Below are 20,088 nucleotides of genomic sequence, written 5' to 3'. Positions count from 1 at the left end.
CCTAACCACAAGCCGTCCTGTAATTAGCGGAGCAAGTCAATCCGAGCTAGGCAAATCACTGGTTTTCCACAAAATAATTATATTTCTGTTGCTGTCGGGCATGTACACCTCTAAGCCTGAAAACGGAGAAAGATGTTTTTCTTTTCCGTGACCGGGGGCAGGGAGAAGTAAAGTGGAAGCGACAGTGAGGACAATGAGCGAAACTGGCACAAGGTGGAAAAGAAAGGGTTCCGCGGGAGCGTGGGAACCCTGAGCTCTGCACAGGGAGTTTCAGCGCGCAGAGAGAATGCCTTGTACGCGATTTGATAACTCGGAGGGGGAACAAAATGAGGCTTTTCTCAATTTCTGTACCATCCACAGAGCTCAGTAGCGTGTCCCGACTGGGCTGGTGGCTCCCCCGCCCCGCGGACCAGGCTTCTCCTCCCGACCCGAGCCCGCGGCGCCTCCCCGCGCGCCCGCGGACCGGGGTGTCCCCTCGCAGGAGCCTGCGGGGGAAAGGGCGCGACGCGTGGGGCGCGCCGGCCCCTTCACTGGATGGACGCCCGACGCTGCCTCCGGGGCGGGGACAGCTCGGGCCACCTTGCGCCCGGCCCGGCGAGTCCGCCCAGAACTCGCTGGCTCCGGGGGTGGCGGGTCTTGGCGCGCTGTGCTGGCGACAGGGAAGCGCGGTCGCCGCCCCCGCGGCCACCGGGGCTCCGCGCCGCCCGCGGGCCCGGGCAGGTGCGCGGGGCGCCGGTCCCGGCTCGCGCCGGGCCGCCCCGCCCCGGCCCTCCCCCGCCCGCCTGCGGGCCGCCCGGGCCGGGCCTGCAGCGCGCCGGCGAGCCGCGCCCCGGGCATGGGCCGGCGGCCGGCGGCGGAGGGTGGCTGAGGGCGGCCGCGCGTCCGCGCAGTGGCCTCGAGTCGCCGTGCGCGCCCGGCCGGGAAGTGTGCCCGCTCGCAGCGCGGCCCGAGCCCCTCGGCTGCAGAGCCCCGGTTCCGCGGCGGCGGCGGGGGGCTGTCGCTGCCCCGCAGGGTGCGGGCCCGAGGGGCGGCGCTGCCCGGGGCGATGCGCTGAGCGCGCGGAGGGCAGAGCGCCCGACTCGTCGTCCGCGCCAGGAGCCGAGCCCATGGAGCCGGCAGGCACCGGGCGGAGCCTGAGGGCGCCACCGCCGCCGCCGCTGCTGCTGCTGCTGCTGCTCCTGCAGGTGGCGGGGCCGGCGGGCACCGTGGCTGAGACCCTGCTGGACGAGCCCAGAGCCATGGGCACCAGCTCCAGCCCGCCCAGCCCCGCGAGCGTGGTGGCTCCCGGAACGACGCCGTTCGAGGAGAGTCGATTACCCGTGTTCACCCTGGATTACCCCCACGTGCAGATCCCCTTCGAGATCACCCTGTGGATCCTGCTGGCCTCCCTGGCCAAGATTGGTGAGCCAGGTGGACCCGCAGGGTGGGGCGGGGGCGATCGGGAGGGGAGGCCCCGGACGATGTCCGGGTGGGCGAGTTGACCTCTGGGTCGCGGACCAGGACAGGGGCAACAGATAGAGCAGCTTCTTCTGGTCAAAAGGGACCTCTGGAGGATCAGTTTCCTGCTTTCGTTCTTAAGCGGGCATTGGCCTTGAAATTGCCCCTAGGTGTTAGCCCATAGGAACTTAGCGATTTGCTGCTTATTTCTGCCTCAGATGCCAAGTGAGACAGCCCTCTGCCACAGTCGAGACCTGTTTATTGAGGGAGGAGGCGAGTAGGCTGAAGTTGATTGATCTCACCCACGGGGAGAGAGGCGCAGGCGAGCTCCTAGGCTAAAATGGTCAAAGCCCTGGATGCTGGAGGAGAGAGATGCGCCTTGGCAGTGGCACAGACCCTGGCGCGCGCCTGACTCATGAGGTGCGTGGAAGAGGACCAGGGACACCTGAGTGCCTGCAGCTGCGTCAGGAACGCCCTGTGTCCTCCTTCCTTTGGGCTGAGGCTGTCCCTCTCCAGGAAACATTTTCTTAGGTGACTGAGGCCAGTGAGGCAAAATGCATTTTAAAAAATAAGTAACCCACTTTCAGTCCACCTTTAATGAGTTAACTCTCCTTTGGAAAGCAGAAGCCTCAGAATGTATCTTCTCATCTTCATTTTTCCCCCCACATAAACTTGTGTTATGATCATAGTGCTTTACATTATTTTTACTTTGTATCTCAAATACTTTTTAATCTTAAAATATGTCAACTACTGTTGTAAGGATTCAAAAAAGATATTAGGTCAAAAGAATTTCTGCATTATTACATACGTTTTATACATTTGCCGAGTGAAAGGCCCTGAGTTCTAAGGTGAGGCAGGTCTCCATAAAGGATGAGAAGACACATTGCCTGTCATCCTCGAGCTTGTTGCTTGGTGGGAGAGAGGGCATCCACGCCAGTGATCCATCATAATACAGGAAAGTGCCCGGTAGGGTGAGCAGTTTGGGAAGGATGATGCAGTAGTGTAGGGAGGCAGGAATCACTTCCTCATGCAGAGGCAGCATTTCAGCTGCATTTTCAAGGATGACCAGGATATGGTCAGTTGGAGATGAAAGGCAACAACATTCCAGAGAGGAATAAACAGAAGCATAAATTGGGAGGGAAGCACAAAGCAGGTACAGGGATGGTTTAAAGGGTGGAAGTTGTGGGAGCTTCGCCTGAAGCGAACCTTCGATGTCGGATTGAATTAATTAGATTCTGTTAATGGTGACCAAAGGAGGCACATGCTATTTAATGATTTTGCAGTCGGTAATTGCCTGGCTTTGGCATCGTTCTTCTCGTTGAGTGTTTTAAGTCCCCCTGAAAAGTGGAATCAAGGGACTTGGACTTCCCCTCCTACCAAGCAGATGCGCACATTTGCATAAACTCAGGTGCCATCCCCTCCTGTGGTCCTCACAACCATCCTGCCACATGGGCACTCCCACTTGGTAGAGGTGGACATGGAAACTCAGAGAGTTTACAGGAGTTGCCCAGGGACACACAAAGTGGGGAGCCAAATGCAGGCTCTCTTCATTCCCTTTCTCTCCCGGAGTGAGTGCCTGCTGGTGGGGGCTTTTGTGCCCTGTTTCCATTACTGCTTCTTTGTTGCCATTTCTATTCAATTACAACTCTTTCTTTTGTTCTTCACTTCTGATTATTTTAATCTGATTAATTACACTAATAACAGCCGCTGGTAGGCACTTAAGTTCATTATCTCTAATTTTCACAACCATCCCAGATAGGGATGGTTACCGCGTTTCATATAGGAGGAAACTGAGAGATGGGGAGGCTCGCTTGCTGGGGTGTGGGAGCCAGAATTCCACCCAGGTCTGGCCGATGTCTCATCTTCATGTCTCTCTTGGAGGCTTGTTTTGTTGTGAAGATTAAATGAGGGTAGATATGTGTAACATTCTTAGAACAGTGCTGGGCATTACTGATTTGCCCACTGGCAGTTTTCTTACCCAGTTGTATTTATCTTCCCTGGCACTTGCTGTTCTTCCCATCTGTCTGCCTCCCCCAAGTTCTGAACTTCTTTGGCTACTCTTCCCTCTTTCTTTCCTGCATCTAGGGTGGCGCAGAGACAGAAATACAGACAGACATCCATGTCCCCTGGCCAGAAGGGTCTGAGCAGAGAGGGGTCTGAGTGGAGACTGCCATGGGTGGGGTGAAGGGTATAGTTCTGAGAGCAGAAAGTGTAGTTTTAAAGACCCAAAGCTGGTATTTGGGGTCTTCTAGGTTCTTCCTGAATATAGGCCAACCCTGTCCTGCTGTAGCTCTGTTCCTCAGGAGCCCGGAAATGCCCAGAGATCCCCCACCCCCTGGCTCCCAGGCCCTAAACTTTCTATTTGGCTTTGGGAAGACTTTCCTGGTACCATGGGACACTTTTATAGCCCATTAAACAGTCATCTAGTTATTCAAATTCTATTTTAACTTTTGCACTGGAAAAACTGTTATTTTGGGGTTGCTTGTAGGACTTAATTTGCTCATATTTAAGTAGGATGCTAAATTGAGCTGTGCAGGGGGACGTGGGGCTATGAGGCAGCAGAAGGGTTAACTCCTGCAAAATGCCATGGTTTCTGTTTGGGACACTTTTATGCCATGTACCTAGTGTACCTGAACTTACCTCCCCCCGGAGAACATGGAGAAACATTGCTAGTGATTAATTTAACAAGGAGAGCACATTGCCCCAAACGGAGGTCCCTAATAACATTTCTAGGAGATTTAAATCATGCCTGATGGTGAATTCAGAATGATTTTCTAGATTGAAGCACAATATAATCCTAGAAATATTACAGTCAGAAGTGGGAAAATACATTTTTGGCCAAGTGTTGAATGATTCAACTTAGCTTTTCTTTCTTTTAGCTGATTATCAAGGAGTATCGACATCCTAATTATTTGGTCAAAAAGAAAGGTCTGAAGTTATAAGTTTTCCTAAAATGATGATGACGACAACGATGATGTCGTGTCTGTGTATGTGAAGTTGGTGAAATAAATAACAGCACGTTGCCAATTTAAATTTGGGCGAGAAAGATCTCCCAATTGGTTTTTCACTGAGATCCTCATACGCGTGAACTCTTGTTCTCTCATTTTGATTCTTTGTATTTTGAGTGACTTGACTTTTTTTGGAGTTGTAAATGCATTCTTTGCTCGGTAAATCCTGTACACAGGGATGGAGTTCTACAGGCTGCAATAATAGGTAGCAGAAGAATTCAGAAGAGAAGAATTTGCTGGAGTGTTCTAAGATGGCCTCTTCTGATTTCCTTGGCCATGAAGCTGGTCAGTGGGATTCGTCCGTCCTAAACTGGGTGGACTTGGGCATGCGCTCTGCTTCTGTTCAAGGTTCAGGGACAGAGCACCGGTCTCCTGGTGTTTAAAGTGACAGAACTCCCTTCTTTGTCCTGAGTGGCTCCCCAGACCACCCCCCCTCACTTATCTTGTGGTCTTGTGGAGCTGGCCCATGTGCCTTGCCTTCCAGGTGTCAGCGCTCACCCTGCCCTCTTCATTTCCCTTGCCTTCAAACTTGGGGTTGGGATGCAGGATTTTTCACTTCCCTCCATCTGTTGTCTTGAAATTAGATAACTTGTACTATTATTTTAAGGGAAAGACAGAAAGCAATTTTGTTCATGAAGCCTTCTCCTCTGGGCTCCGGGTTATCTTGAATGTGAAATAGGAAACCAGAGAGTTTCTTTGGTTAATATCTTCCTGAATTAGCAAGCTATTGATCTCTGGAAAAACCTATCCTTGTCCTTGATCTGTTTCTCTTTGTCATGTTTGGTTTTCCTGGAGCATATTCACCAGCTAGTTAGTCAGTGAATGAGGCTTATGATCTTCCCTATTGTTTGAACCACATCTCTCTTCAAACACACTTCGAAAGCCAAGTCTTCTTAATGGCGTGTCTGTTCCTAATACAGCTAAAAGAGTTCTGATTCCTTTCTGGCTCAAAGCCTCCATCTCTTCCCATTGGGCTAACCATACATTTTCTCTTTTCTGTCTGAAACATGACTTCAACAGCTTTCTCGTATTCTTTCTAAGGACCATTTCGGATGCCTTCTAGAATTTTATCACTGTATCACAGAAATATGTTCGTACCTTTAAAAATAATAGCAGATAATTTTTTTTTTTAAAGATTTTATTTTTTCCTTTTTCTCCCCAAAGCCCCCCGGTACATAGTTGTATATTCTTTGTTGTGGGTCCTTCTAGTTGTGGCATGTGGGACGCTGCCTCAGCGTGGTTTGATGAGCAGTGTCATGTCCGCGCCCAGGATTCGAACCAACGAAACACTGGGCTGCCTGCAGTGGAGCGCGCGAACTTAACCGCTCGGCCACGGGGCCAGCCCCAATAGCAGATAATTTTTCACCAAAAAACGTTACTCTTTGTATCAACTTTACCAATGATAATAATATTTATCTTTAATGGGATGCTTTATTTCTTACCGAGTTCTTTCACAAGTCTTGAAGACCTAAAGAAGTATACAAAGAACCTTTTGTATGAACTTGTTTGTTCCTTGTAGGGTTGTAAAAACTCACCTGTAAAACCAAATGAATTTGATGGTTTGTATGTGGATAGATTTTCACCAATGATTCAATTGCTTTAAAATTTATGGTTCCATTTGGCATATCCATATCTTCTTAGGTCATTTTGGTATTTGTATTTTTGCTATTCTAGAAAGTCATTATTTCATTTGAATTTTTAAACTTATGGGAAGAAAGTTATTTTTTATGATTTTAAAAATCTCTACTTTGTCTGTATTTATACTCTACTTTTTTATCCTAATATTGTTATTTTTGCCTTTCCTTGCCTTGATCAAAATTCTCAGAAATTTATCCATTTTATACTTTTTCAAAGAATTTGATTTTGGTTGGATTCTAATTTATCAATTTCTGCTCTCTATTATTTGCTCAATCCTACTTTATTTGAGTGTATTCTATTATTTTTTTAAATTCTTGAATAGAAAGCTTAGCTCATTAATTATTGAATTTACTTGTTTTCTAATATGTTGATTCCCACTTTACAAGGGTCATTAATCCCTGAAAAAACACTTATAGTTGAAAACATAATTAATATTATTTTCAGTTATTTCGGTGGTAAATATTTTTATGAAATCCTGAGCTCCAAAATTGGCATGCCCTTATGCTAAAATAACATTAGTCTTATTAAAATGGACAAAATTATTTCAATAGTGTAGTTATCATAACTCCTAATAAGTCATTCTCCTTTCATAAGTTTCTCCAAAATATAGTTAGTTACTTGTTCTTGTTGAATTCAAAGCTATGATAAACTGACACTTAAAACTATGTTACAAACAAAACATATTCATGATACTCTAGGTTTATGTAAATTCACCTTTATTGCGAATTATAATAATACCAATAAAGAGAAAGGCAAGGACTAAAGACTAAAGAATTCAGGGAGATGATGCAAATGAAATTATACTTTCCTAATAGATTGCGTGAAATCATTTTTGCTATTAACTAGCAAACCATCTGTATTCTGAAAGGAGAATTTAACACAACATATCAGTGATAAACTGGAAAGATGACTGCTTAGTGTATCTCATCAAGGTGCTCAGCCACCAACTTAATGTTTATACCATCCAATTTGGTCTTTATGAAATCAAAGGAATGCCTCATGAGCTGAAATAGGAATATCAAATCAAACTCTTTTTGAAGATGAATTCCCATGATCCAAATGGGTACATCGTAGAGGAATGACAATATATGTATTTAAGGCTAGAAATGTATATTTCTGTTCTCCTTTAGTTGCATTGCATAATTTTGATACATAGAGTTTTCACTGTTCAGTTCTCAGTATTTTTAAATTTCCTTGTGATTTTTTATTCTAGCCCAATAATTATTTAGAATTGTAGTTTTTGGTTAATAAACATTTGGAGATGCAGTTACTTTTTAATCTATCCATATTTTATTACATGTTGGTTAGATAGGCCTGATATTGATTTTTTATATTTATTGGGATGTCCTCTGTGGCTTGATATGTGGCCATTTTTTAACTGCATTTTCCATGCTTGCTTGAAAAAGATTGTGTATTCCCTGTTTATAGGGTGCAGGATTTTATGCAGGCACCTGTTCACATATACAGACACACACATACACAGACTAGCTCAAATTTCTAATTATGGTGGTCAAATCTTTAATTGCGTTACCAACTTTTTAGGCTACTTTATCTGTTAGGTTCTGGGGTACATTAAAATCAACCTCTAAGATTGTAAGTTAATAACTGTTATAACTTTGTCAATTTTTGCTTTATATATTTTGATGTTATGTTATTAGGTACAAACTAATTCAATATTGTTATATCTTCTGAGTAAATTCTTCCTTTAATTTATTAAGTTATTAACTTATCTATTTTCAGTAATTTTCTTCTGGCTCAAAGTCTATTTTTTCTCTTATTACTGTTGCTGTTCAAAATAAAACTGGCTTTTGCACATATGTTTTTTCCTTCTCTATGTCTTTCCACATATGTGTTTTCCAGACGTATCTTTTCTCATACCGTTACTATAAAATCAACTGGATACTATTCCTTTAGATGTATCTCATTAAGTCACATATAGCTGGATTTTGTATCTTTAATTTAAATTTTCAAATGTCTGTAGTTTAAAAAGAAGTGTAATTACGTTTATTGTGAGTAACGATGTATTTACATTTACTTTGTTCTCTGTTTACTGTGCTTTGCTTGGTGTCTTTAGTTTTGTTTTCTTGCCGTATGTTGGCTTAGTCAATTGTTTTCTTCATTTATGTTTTCTACATTATTATACAATCTGTTTCTATCCCTTTTGTGGTTACTTTTCACTTTTAATATGATTACCTAATTTAACAGGAGCCAGGACAGACTGCTTTGGCTCACATCCCAGGTACATTTTCCTACATATTTTGCAGTTGTATAATTTTTGGTTATGTAACTTAAACTCTCTGGGCTCATTTGCCCTGTTGGTAAAATAGGGATAATAAAAGTACCAAGTCGTAGGTTGTTGTGAAAATTAAATTAGTTAATATATGTAAAATGTTAAAATAATTTCCTGGAACATAGTAAACATAATATTTGTTATTTTTATTATTGTTTTATTTTTTTCCTGAATAATACTTAAACTTTAAAAAAGTTAACTGCTATCTGCCTGTTTCAGAATTCTAGTTTTTGCCTTGTAATTTAGACCTGGTTTATATTTAATTTCCCCCAAATTAGTTTTTAATTTTTGTAAGCAATGTTTACATAGATTTGGAAACGTGCTTACCAGGTCTTTTCATTGTGACTTCTTCTGTCTCTCCTTTTCTTTCAGATTGCCTTCCTTTTACTGAAATATGTCCTTTACTGGGTACTTCAGGGAGGGCCTTTGAATGATAAATTTTCTTGGTCTTTGTCTTAAAATGTCTTTATTTTGATTATTCTATTGAATGATTATATAACAGAGTGTAAAGTTGGAGTTTTCACTTATAATTTGGGAGATATTATTTCATCACTTTCTGTCCTCTTTTGTGCTAGGGAGAATTATCTCCTTACCCTCATTGTCCTTTGGCATTAACCTAACTTTTCTCTCTGCTTGTATTTAAGATTTTTTATTTGGTTATTTCTGATATTGTGCTCTTTCCTCATTGTATATGGATTTATTTTATTTTTCTTGCTTGGAACTTGTTATGCTTTCATATTTCTTAACTGCTGGTTCGTATTTTTAGCCTCTTTTCCTTTTCCTTATATCTCTTGGTGATTTTAACAGATTTTTTTTCCAGCCTACCATATTACTCTCAGTGGGTTTCTAATCTGTGGTTAACCAACTCATTGGACTTTTGATTTTAATTATGTACTCATTTAAGCTTTTTTGGTTCTTTTTCAAGTCTATCTGCATTTTTTTCGTAGTGTTCTACTGTTTAATTATAGTTTTTATTCCTCCTTTCATTCTTTAATTTACTTAAACTATATTCATTTTGTAGTCTTTTTTTTCCAGACTTTTCTTTTGTTTTTAGTTGTTAGGTTGCTACTTCTTATGTTTACCACATTTACTGACTTTCCCTTTTAGATATTTACTTCCTTTATGGATTATATTTTCTCTTGTAAGCTTAGCTTCAGCAAAGGATGTTTACTTGGTAGTGGTCTGTTTTCCTTAAGTTGTGAGAGGTTCTCGCAAAATAGTTTTGAGTGTTCTTGCTGAGACCCCGGGTTTCAGTGATTGGGTTTTAGTATTAGCTTGGTTTTAGTTGGTTCTTCGTTTAGGTTTCCCATATGATGCAAGTACTGTAATCGACCTTATACCTGTATGTGGTGTAGACCGGGAATTTTTTACTTCACAGGTGAGTTTTCCCTCTGCCCAAGGCCATAAAGAGTTGATAGGTTTCCTTCCATTTTTCTCTGGCTATATGCATCTTTTACTTTTTATTTATTTATGATAAAGTAGCCCTTTGAGGCTCAGGAGTTTATGCATGAGTCCTTCCCTTACTGGTCTGAGGTCAGATTTCTTGTGCTCATGTAAGTGTTCCAATGTCAGGTCCTAGCCCATGAGGCAGGTATCTTGTGTGGTATCCCCCTGGTTCACGGTGGCTTGAATCCTACTGACATCTCTTGCTTTGATTTTTCTCCTTGTTTCTGGCTTCCTAGACATTTTCCTGTATTTTGAACATGGCTACCTGTTAATATTATATGTTTGTAATGAGAGGAGGCTCTATCTGTGTCCACGTTGTTGGATGGCTCCGTGGCCACCTTTTAAAAGAAATGCTTTCTATGTAATGTTTAAACTCCATGACTATGTTCTATGATATTAGTAGAATATTGTAATGGATTCTGTTTAAGGTGAAAATAGTACCTACTTTCCTAGTTTGTCTATCTGCAGGATGTGGAGGTGTGACTATTCTCCCTTTGTTTTATCTTCTACGTTTTCATGCTCCGATAGAAGAGAAATAGGTCAGCAGTTGAAGAATTATTGGACCTAAGTTTTGGAAAAGCTATCCCCAGATTAGAAGTAGGAAGACCCTGTTGCAATTCCAGTTCTGCCGTTAACTTTGTCTTGTGACCTGACAAGTCCTCATCTGCTTGGTACCTGCGTTTGATTAGTAGAAGCAGGGGTGGATATCAGCTCCATCTGTTTAATATCTCCGTAGGGATAATATGAGATACTCTGTAGGGGAGGAAATCATTTATAACAAAGATTTTACTTTTATAGCAAAAGGAACTTAAGCTAAGAGAAGCATGTGTTTATTATATTAAAGTGATGTGTAGACAGGGGCTTATTGTCATTCTAAATGAGACATGCACAATTATAGGTTACTCTCTTGCAATTACATCTTTAAATGTAATGAATCATAATTGATGTACTTCCTGCAACAATCCTGCAAATCACTGTCCAAGGCCTTTCTAATCTTGATTTTTAAAGTTCATCCCTTGTTTGAAGATGTGTGTATTCCTCCCTCTCTCCAGTAATACAGGGGAGGGCACGAGAACTCCTCTGAGAGCTCTCCATGTGGCTGTGGCAGAATCATATTTTAAATGTGAGTTTCATGTTATTGCTTAGTGTTGGCATACAGAAACTCACATGTGAAAGACAGAAAAGAAAAATCAAATTCACAATTATATTTAGAAATTTCAACTGAAAATGAACCAGGTTTCCCATGCCCACCCTGCATATGAAAGCACTCTAAAGAAGTTTTGAGGTTTTGTTATCCACAGAAGGTTCCTCATGGAGTCACAAGGCAGCAAAACAATTCTGTTGCCGTATTTCTGCGACTCCGCCACTGGCAATCCTGCTCCTCCCTATTCCTGAGCTTGTTTCCCGGGGATCCACAGGCTGGGAAACCTGAGCAGTGTAATGCAACCGAGTGAAGTCTTGTATTGTGGCCTTGGAGGGTGGAGATGGGTGAGACTGGGTAATCCCTCTATTACGGTTTCTTTAGTAAAATAATAATAGCTAGTAAAGACAGAGCTTTATCCCATACCAGGTATTTGGGCCACGTGCTTTACACCCATCGTCTTATTTAGTCCTCACAGTCACCCTGGGAGGTAGGCACCGTGATTATCCCCAGTTTTAAGAGATACATGAGGAAACAGGTTTAGAGAGCTTAAGTAGCTTGTCCACGGCATCACAGCTGCTAAGTGGTAGAGATGGGGTCATCGACTAGTGTCTTTCATCACTCTGCTGTGTCTCACCCTGCCACCCTACCTCTCCTGGAGAGTAAAGTTCTAGCTGTCTGTCTGTGGGCTCCAGAGTGCCTGGATGTGCCTGGGTCACCCACTCTTAACCTGGAGCCACAAGCCTGCACTTGAATCTTGTGCTCGACCCTTATGACCTCATTTTGACTGTCTCAGATTTCCATTGTAAAATCAGGCAATAATGATTAGAACACCCTGCCTACTTCGCAGGAGCGCTGTGTGGACCACTGAAATAATATATGAAAGCAAATTGTGACTCTAAAGTTAAGATTTGCAGGACCTCCCAACAACTCTGGAAGCTGGATAGGACAGAAAGAGCTAAGGAAAAGGCAAGGTGGGATAACACCTAAGTGGTATCTGCTGGAACTTGAGTCTAGATTTCTAAATCTCAGTCTAGCCTTTTCCACCATCCACACCTTAGAGAATGTAGAGTTCTAATGCTTTTGAAATATATATATTTGACATGTTAAGGATTCATAGGTTAAAGGTTCAACACATATAACTTGGGCTACCATGTAAATTTTGATAGGCCAAAGTTCAACCCCAACAGATTTACAGAAGGAAAGCTGTTTAATCTGCTTCACTGTTGCACAGCCATACACACATTGAATTGCACACGCACACATGCACTCATAAATGACATTCATCAGGGCGTAACCTCCATGAGAGAAGGCACTCTTATCTGTTTGGCTTACTGTCTAGAACACACAGATACTCTATGTCCTGACGTGTGGTAGGTACTCAATAAGTAATTACTGAGTAAATGAATATTTAGAGACACTTTTTGTTTCATCTCAATTTAATCATATGGTAATTAAGGTAACCATACCTCCTGCTTTGTCCATTATATCCATGGTTTACATTTCTGTCCTAGCAACATATCAATAGTATGCCCTTTCACTCTCAAATATCCTAGTTTGGATGATAATTTATTGGTCACTGTACTTATCATGCATATGCTATTATTATGTATACTTGGAGTGCTAACTTAAGCTCTGTAGTCCAAAATCCCAGCTCTGACACTTCTTAGCTGTGGATGTTGGGTGAGTTAATAAACTTCTCTAACAGTTATTTCATCTGTGAAATGGGATAATAATAGTAGCTTCCTCATTAGGTTGTTGTGAGGATGAAGTTAATGCACTTAGAAAACTTGCTATCTTATAGACCTTGCAAATCTGGTTAGCCCTTGGATGAGAACAGATGTCTTGCTTCCTTCCCCAAAGCGTAATAGCATTATACCGTGAAAGTCTATTTCCCCCATTGTTCCATAGCAAGTTGTCAGGTTGTCTAGTTCCTGTCTCCTGCTGTTGTTGTCATGTGTAGGTTTCTCTCTATATCATACATATTTGGGTTTCCAGTGTTGCATAAATTTAAAAATCATCTTCCTGCCTTTTTAAGTTAGTTTGCAAGGAAAATGAAAGGTGGTGCAGACTCGTTGCTTTATCCCAGTTCCTGATGGGATGCTGAAGGGCCAGCAGCCGGACCTAATAGGTAGAGGGCAGCAGAGAAGGCTCGGCACGCGGGGCTCCCAGGCAGGGGAGACCTCCCTATGGGAGCAGGCCCTCTTCTGGACCCTCCTGCTGATCCCCTGAGCTGCTGGGTCTCTACTCAGTGTCATCAGTCCCCAGACATGTCAACTCACGCACAGGCAGGAGAGATGCGGTTTTCAGCAGATGGTTTCCAAGTCCCCTTGTACTTTTTGTCCAAATGGACTTTTATTAGGAACTAGGTAGGAAAGAATTTTACAGCAAAATGCTGCCAAAAGTAATTATTGCTATTTTAAAACTGTTAACTGGCTCTCTTCATCACCCGTATTCTAAGTCAGAATCATACATCGCTGGGTGTATTTTCTCTAACTAAACACTAAAACAATGAGGAGAAATGATAATGAGAAATTGTGGCCTCTCCTTTTCTATCTGGTTGGAATTTCTGGTCCTCAGGGTTGGTAGAGATGCCCTCACTCTGAGTGTCAGTTCGTCCTCTTAGGAGAATGGCATTTTTCTTTGTGTATTCTCTTGTGAGTTGTCTGGAAGGGTGTGAAGATGCTGCCTCTAGCTTGAGAAGCTCACATTTTTAAGGGAATTCGAAAATATGGCTGCCTGCTTGAAATAACTCCTGCCTCCATCTCTCTGTGCCCTGGTGCCCAGGCTTACTTTCTTCAGTGCTTTTATCTCTGTCTGACGTGTGATCGTTTCTTTATTGGTCTGCAGGCTGTGTGCTCACGTCCCTCCCTCGTCAAGGAGAGGCTCTGGGGGCAGGGTCTGGTCTCTCTGAGAGGTGTGCCTCTGTGGAGCTGAGAATGCACACAGCTAACACTACTGATGTCTACAAGCTCAATACTGTGTGATATTTTCAGTTGTTTCGCGTCTGTAATCTATTTTCATTCTCAGAAGAGTCTTTATTTTGTTTTGTTTTACTGTTGGCATTCATTCATGGGCTCACACTCTAAGCTCAGCTCACGAGCCCTAAGGGTTTTGCCAAAGGGCTTCGGTTGATAAGACAGCTAATTTATGTATTTAATGACTTTGCTCCCTCTGCAGTGAATTTTTTTTGTCTTTTTCTTTTCATTTCATCTTGATGTTGCAATTTTGTGTTTTGAGGCCACTGAAACCAGGGGAGCTGTTAGTATTCTGACAAATCTCTGAACAAACGCATATAATTGGCAGGACTCCAGTCCGCCATTTTTCCGCTAACTGTATTAGTAGGTTTGACTATTATTTTAATGAAACATAATAAGTATGATAAAGGTAGAACCATAAGAATCTACATAAGAAGCCTTAAGACGTGTGCATCCTCGTACCCGTTGAAACCCCTTTGGTCTTTGCAGTGATGGGGACATGTGGAGGTACAGAGACCACTGAGCTGGTAATCAGAAGCCAGAAAGGAAGCAAAGTGAATGGAAATGTTATGATTCTAGGAAGTTTAGAAAATAAGTGTAATTTACCAAATAGCATAGTTTCTTAGGTTAGCCAAGCCACCAGCATGCAAGAAGTTCCCCTCCAAGTAAGTCACTGGTGACTGCAGTTGAGTCTTAGCAACCACTTAATTGAAAAATGAAATTAGGTAGCGATTACTGGCCATTGTGGGTTCCTTTACTACACTTTGATGTATTTATTTTAAGCAAGTGCTAAATTTGTTTAGAAGGCAGGCTCTTAAAAGAATAAAAGCCAAACAGAAAATAAAGCTCCAAGACAAGGTGGTGGGGTGGGTGAGGTCGGCTCCCTGGATAACGTACAGCTTAATGATAGCAGTGGGCAAACAACGAAACTAGAATTGGCATAAATCATTTACTAACACATGGGTTCAAAGACAAATCCCAGGATTTAACATCTAGCCTGGGGCGATGGAGTAAAAATGGCTTTCAACTGTTGGCCTGCGTGGAAAGCTTCGACTCTAGGTGACAGTACACCAGAGTCCTTATCACCGCTCCCCCAGCCAAGTGCTCCCCGCCTGCCCTTGTCAGCTTGACTGTGCGAAGAGTCTATTCAGAAATAGTCACCTACCACTCCCTGGATCTGTCATTCCTCCTAAATAATGCCTAGTCACTGGAAAGTTCTTACCCTCGGAATGATCTCCTTTCTTGAATGATAATCCTTTCTTGGTCAAAACCTTTCGGTTACTAAAATGGAAAAAGAAGAAAAAGAAAAAGTTGGGGGCTGAGAGGCACGTGGAGATGAAACTCAATAAAGTTAAAGATACTTAGAATCAGATGAGGGCTGTTGAATCGGCTCCTTCGCTGGAAAATCTCATCCTGCAGTCCTGACAGGCTCAGAACGAGTTCTGTGACGACTTTACGCTGTGCTTCCCGTGAAACATGAGTCGAAGACTTTTCTAAATAAGAATACTCGGTGTGTCCAAGGGCCACACTCAGCATTTTACAGCATGGATCTTGTTTCCCACCTAGCTGTATTAGAAATTCCCCTGGCATCTGTGGATTACCTTACTGGGCTTGGGGAGGCACATATTTCACACCCAGACGTAAGACATGCTGAAATCATACTTAGAAAACTATCCGATGTCATTATTATTTCCAGGGCAGAGTTGCTGACTCGGTGGGCAGTGAGGGTACAGTTATGAGCCAGTTATAATTTCTGGGCTGTTTGGACGGTGCAGTGTGTGTATTCCATCTTGGTTGCCCTTGGCTCACGGAGTATGTTGCAAAAATTTGTGACACAAACCTTGCGTTGTTCTTCTGCTGGCTGCCATAGAATCTGAGCGTGTGGATAGCAAGAACTGAACATCTTTGGAATGCATCCTCCCGGCCTGTGCCACCTGTAGCTTCAGAAAGGAGAATGTGACCCTTTAACAGAGTAATCTAAGATGGTCTACTTCAGCAGGAAGTCGCCACGGCAGTAGAGTACATAATTGGTTTGGTTTTTTGAAAGCCGGTTAGTGGTAAGGGATCTAATGTAAAGTTCCAAACCATGAAAAACTCTAAATAAAAACTGAGAAATATTGTTTACAGAAAAGTACAGTGTTCATTTATTTACTATTTCTTCACTGGCTTCCCTCAAACTTATCTTGGAAAGGAAGAAATTGATTTGTTTTTTACAAGAGCAATACGCAAACTAATTATGATGTGTGTGCTTTACGTAGGTGCTCATTAGTCAGTCTTTTGCATGTCAATCTCTTTGAAAATTCCTTGAAAAATAGTGAGGTTTGTACTACAGAAGTAGCCATCTAGCAGCCGTGGCCTGTGATTGTCACTTCATTGGAATAGATTTTGCAGAGATGTTGGAGGGCTATAGAGATGCTATTAGATCCAAGATGGGAGCAGCATCAGTGGAGTTGTTCATCTCGCACTGTGTCTCGTGTGCTCGCCGCTGTGGTTCAGCCTCTTTAAAGCCAGGAGAACTTCTCTTGTGATTGGCCTGCCCAAAGTTGATTCGGACAGCAGAAAACTGAGAGACTCTGGGCCTGTTTGTTCACCCTGCAGGTCACTGTGAGCCTCGGGATTTGTGCCAGGAGCATCTTCCCAGGCCCCTGATTCCTGCTTAGAGCGTGGTTCCTATAGAACAACTCCATGTGTGGAACCAAAGAACTCTTTCTATCATTTGATGGGATAGCTTGCTTTTTTTTTCAATATGTGACTTTCCTTGAAATCCAGACAGATATGGTCTTTTTTCTTCATATCAAATTCCTGAGAGCAGCCTCTCTGGCCACCTCTGCCTTTGGCACCAGGAGATGTGTCCGTTTGTATGACAGGAATCTCCCTGTCACCATGGATACAGCCTCTTTCTTGAAGCGCCATGAACTAGCAGGGTTTATGGATGACTCTGTGTGTGTGTATTAGTCTGCATGTGTTATGTCTTTGTCTTTCATGAGTAATTACACTTACAACTTTGTCTGTCATGAGTAATTACAAGGATGCTAGTTAAGATCTAATAGGAAATTTCTACTTATGGATGATTGCAAGTCTCCCCAGCAAAAATACTTTTCTGGCTCATTAGATGTAGGCTAATTCTTTGGGCCCAACTTCTTGTGGGGAGAAAAATATATACTGAGAATTGATGTTATCTTGCTGATGGCCCTGGAATGGAAATGATGAAGCTGAGATTGAAGAAAGGATTTTAATGCAGGTGGTAATAAGGCAAGGGCATGAGTCAAATCCTGTGCCCAGCCCTGGCTCAGGGATCAGATTAGCATTCAGCTGTTTCCAATGAGGAGGAAACTCCCAACCTGGCAGTGTAGTCTCTAAATTCTCTCAGCTTGCAGACGTGAACTCATCAAATCTGTGTGCTGCCTAGGACCTGTCAGAGAACTCGCACCGTTGACAGAACCCAGCCATGGGGCCCAGAAGAGACAGGGAGGCAGCCCTGGCCCCTGAGGAGCTAAGTCCTCATTCATTTATTTAAGTGATGGGAGGCGAGTCCTGTAATTCATGGAATCCCAGTGCCTAAGTTGTGTTCTCATTGCTGTGGTTCAGATTTGAAGTCAGGAGTGTAAAAAGAACAGTGATGAGAAACAGAACGGAAGCTTCCCCCACCCCAGTGTCCACTGCAGTCTCAGTAGCATCTGAAGATTGGCTTTTGGACTTGAGGTCCAGACGGGTAGCAGACAGTATGGGCCTAGCAGTGCGTGTGCGTGCCCCATGAGATGAGGGGAGGGCAGTGGGGGATGGGGAGCAGGAAGCTGGCAGGCGAGCTGCAGAACCGGCACCTGCCCTGACTGGAGGAAACCCTGCCCGGCTGATTGCCACCTTGCACAAATTGGCGTGGGTGGGGACAGAGGGCGCAGTCTGCTGACCTGTCAAGATACACCAGACAGAAGAATGTGAAAACTTTCAGTTTCTGAAGAGTAGCTCAATATTCAGAAACACCAGATAAGCCAAACAAAATAGGTGTATAGGCCGTAATGGCCGGTGGTCTGCCGGTTTGCAGTCTCTGGTCCAGACTTTTTCATGTTGCATGAAATTTTGTTTCCAGTATTTATACCTGGTTATATGTCAGGGAGCTGAGTCTATGGATCGCGATACTTATGCACTCAGAATCGGTAGGAATTTCTCAAGTTAATATACCGTTCTTAGAATGTGGTCCTGGTACAAAAACAGAAAGAAAGAGGAGCCGGCCCAGTGGCGTAGTGGTTAAGTTTGTGTGCTTCGCTTTAGTGGCCCAGGGTTCACAGGTTCAGATCCTGGATGCAGACCTAGCACCATTCGTCAGGCCACGCTGTGGTGGCATCTCACATAAAATAGGGGAAAATTGGCATACATGTTGGCTCAGCGACAGTCTTCTTCAAGCAAAAGGAGAAGGATTGGCAACAGATGTTAGCTCAGGGCCAATCTTCCTCACAAAAAAAGAAAGAAAGAAAGAAAGAAAAATGGTGACATACTCTTACCGTTGATAAACGTGGGAAGGCTGTCATGGGATGTCTGAGTGGAAGTGTTCATGTTTTACACCTTGAATAAGGAGCACAGGCGTGGGAAGCAGTGTTGGCAGAGACCAGAGGCTGCCTCAGACATGGAGTTAAGTCACTCAACAACTCCATCATCTACGAAAGGTAAACTCTACGAGTAAACCAGTGTCATCCTGACAGTGCTTGATATCCTAATGAAATGTTACTGACCCTCACTAAAATGTCTCTGTTTTGTCAATTTAAATAAGAATATCATATCTGGTCTTAGAGTCTAAGTAGATTCTCAGGTCCCATAAAAGAGGCACTTTTCTTAAAAAAATATATCTATGAATAAAATCAATGAACTTAAGTTTTTTTTTTTTGAGGAAGATTAGCCCTGAGCTAACATCTGCTGCCGATCCTTCTCTTTTTGCTGAGGAAGACTGGCCCTGATCGAACATCCATGCCCATCTTCCTCTACTTTATACGTGGGACACCTGCCACAGCATGGCTTGATAAGTGGTGCCATGTCTGCCCCCGGGATCCGAACCAGTGAACCCTGGGCCACCAAAGTGGAGCGTGCGAACTTAACTGCTGTGCCACTGGGCCAGCCCCGGATTTAACAGTTTTAAATATAATTAAGACACTATTGTAACTGTTCTGGTGCTCATTCACTGAACATTATTTTGAATAAACACTTAAAAGTACTGATATATTAAACACATGCTGTGGTAGATTGTTGCGCTGTGTTAACATGCTATAATTTGCTCAACTGTTTTCCTCTTGACATTTTTCTGTGAGCATATTTGTTAAAATTACTTATTTTACCCTTCGAAGTTCAGAAAATTCTGATTTTTTGCTTTTTATTTGTGAACAGTCCGTGCTTTGCGCATTTTATAAGACCACTCAGAGAGGCCTTTTCGAGGCCCAGTTTGGTGGCCTGGACCAGTTGATGAGTCAGTGTGTTGGGGGATATGCCTGGTGACAGTGCCTGGCAGCAGAGATCAGTTTTAGCAACGTCGTCTTTTTGTGCTTGTTTAGCAGTATTTATGCAGTTATGTCAATAGTTCATTTTACTTTGTCATAATTAATTTATAAGAATAAGTAGGAGAGTGAAAAATGAAAGTGAAGATTTTTTCCATGGGGGTAAAATAGGCATAACATAAAATTTACCATTTTCACCATTTTGAGTGTAGAAATTCAGTAGCATTAAGTACATTCACAATGTTGTGCACCCATCACCGCTATCCATTTCAGAACTTTCTCATCTTCCCAAACAGAAACTGTGCCCATTAAGCAATAGCTCCCCCACCCTGCCCCCCGCCCTGCTAACCGCCATTCTACTTTCCGTCTCTATGAATTTGACCGCTCGAGCTACTTCATGTAAGTGGGATTGTACAGTATTTGTTCTTTTGTGTTTGGTGAAAGCAGAGATTTTAAGGAGGAACAGTGTACTTTTACAGCCTTAACGAAACTGAGACAAATGTGGAAATTACCAGCAGTGATAAAAGCATAGACCTTTAGCACAATTCGATGCAAACCAGTTGACTGTACATTCCATTGGGAAATAAAAGAGTAAAATTAAAGATTAAAGAAAACAGAAACGTTGGAAGTAGGAATGCGAGGACTGTGATGAAAGGCGAGCACAGATCTT

General features: G+C 43.0%; 1 protein-coding gene across 1 annotated transcript in view; it reads left to right on the top strand.

Moving 5' to 3' along the window:
* The first annotated feature begins 771 nt into the window (after positions 1-771).
* The window catches only part of SLC9A2 (solute carrier family 9 member A2), an 88,518-nt gene continuing 69,201 nt past the window's right edge, over positions 772-20,088 (top strand). The window contains exon 1 of the mRNA XM_014854121.3: positions 772-1,401. Within this exon, the coding sequence (XP_014709607.2) occupies positions 1,107-1,401 (295 nt within the window). The 5' untranslated portion in view covers positions 772-1,106. The remainder of the gene's footprint in view (positions 1,402-20,088) is intronic.

Source organism: Equus asinus, chromosome 6 (assembly GCF_041296235.1).
Source record: "Equus asinus isolate D_3611 breed Donkey chromosome 6, EquAss-T2T_v2, whole genome shotgun sequence".
In the NCBI taxonomy this organism is placed as follows: Eukaryota; Metazoa; Chordata; class Mammalia; order Perissodactyla; family Equidae; genus Equus; species Equus asinus.
Note: the sequence above shows the minus strand (reverse complement) of the source record. Positions and strands in the feature narration are given on the sequence as shown.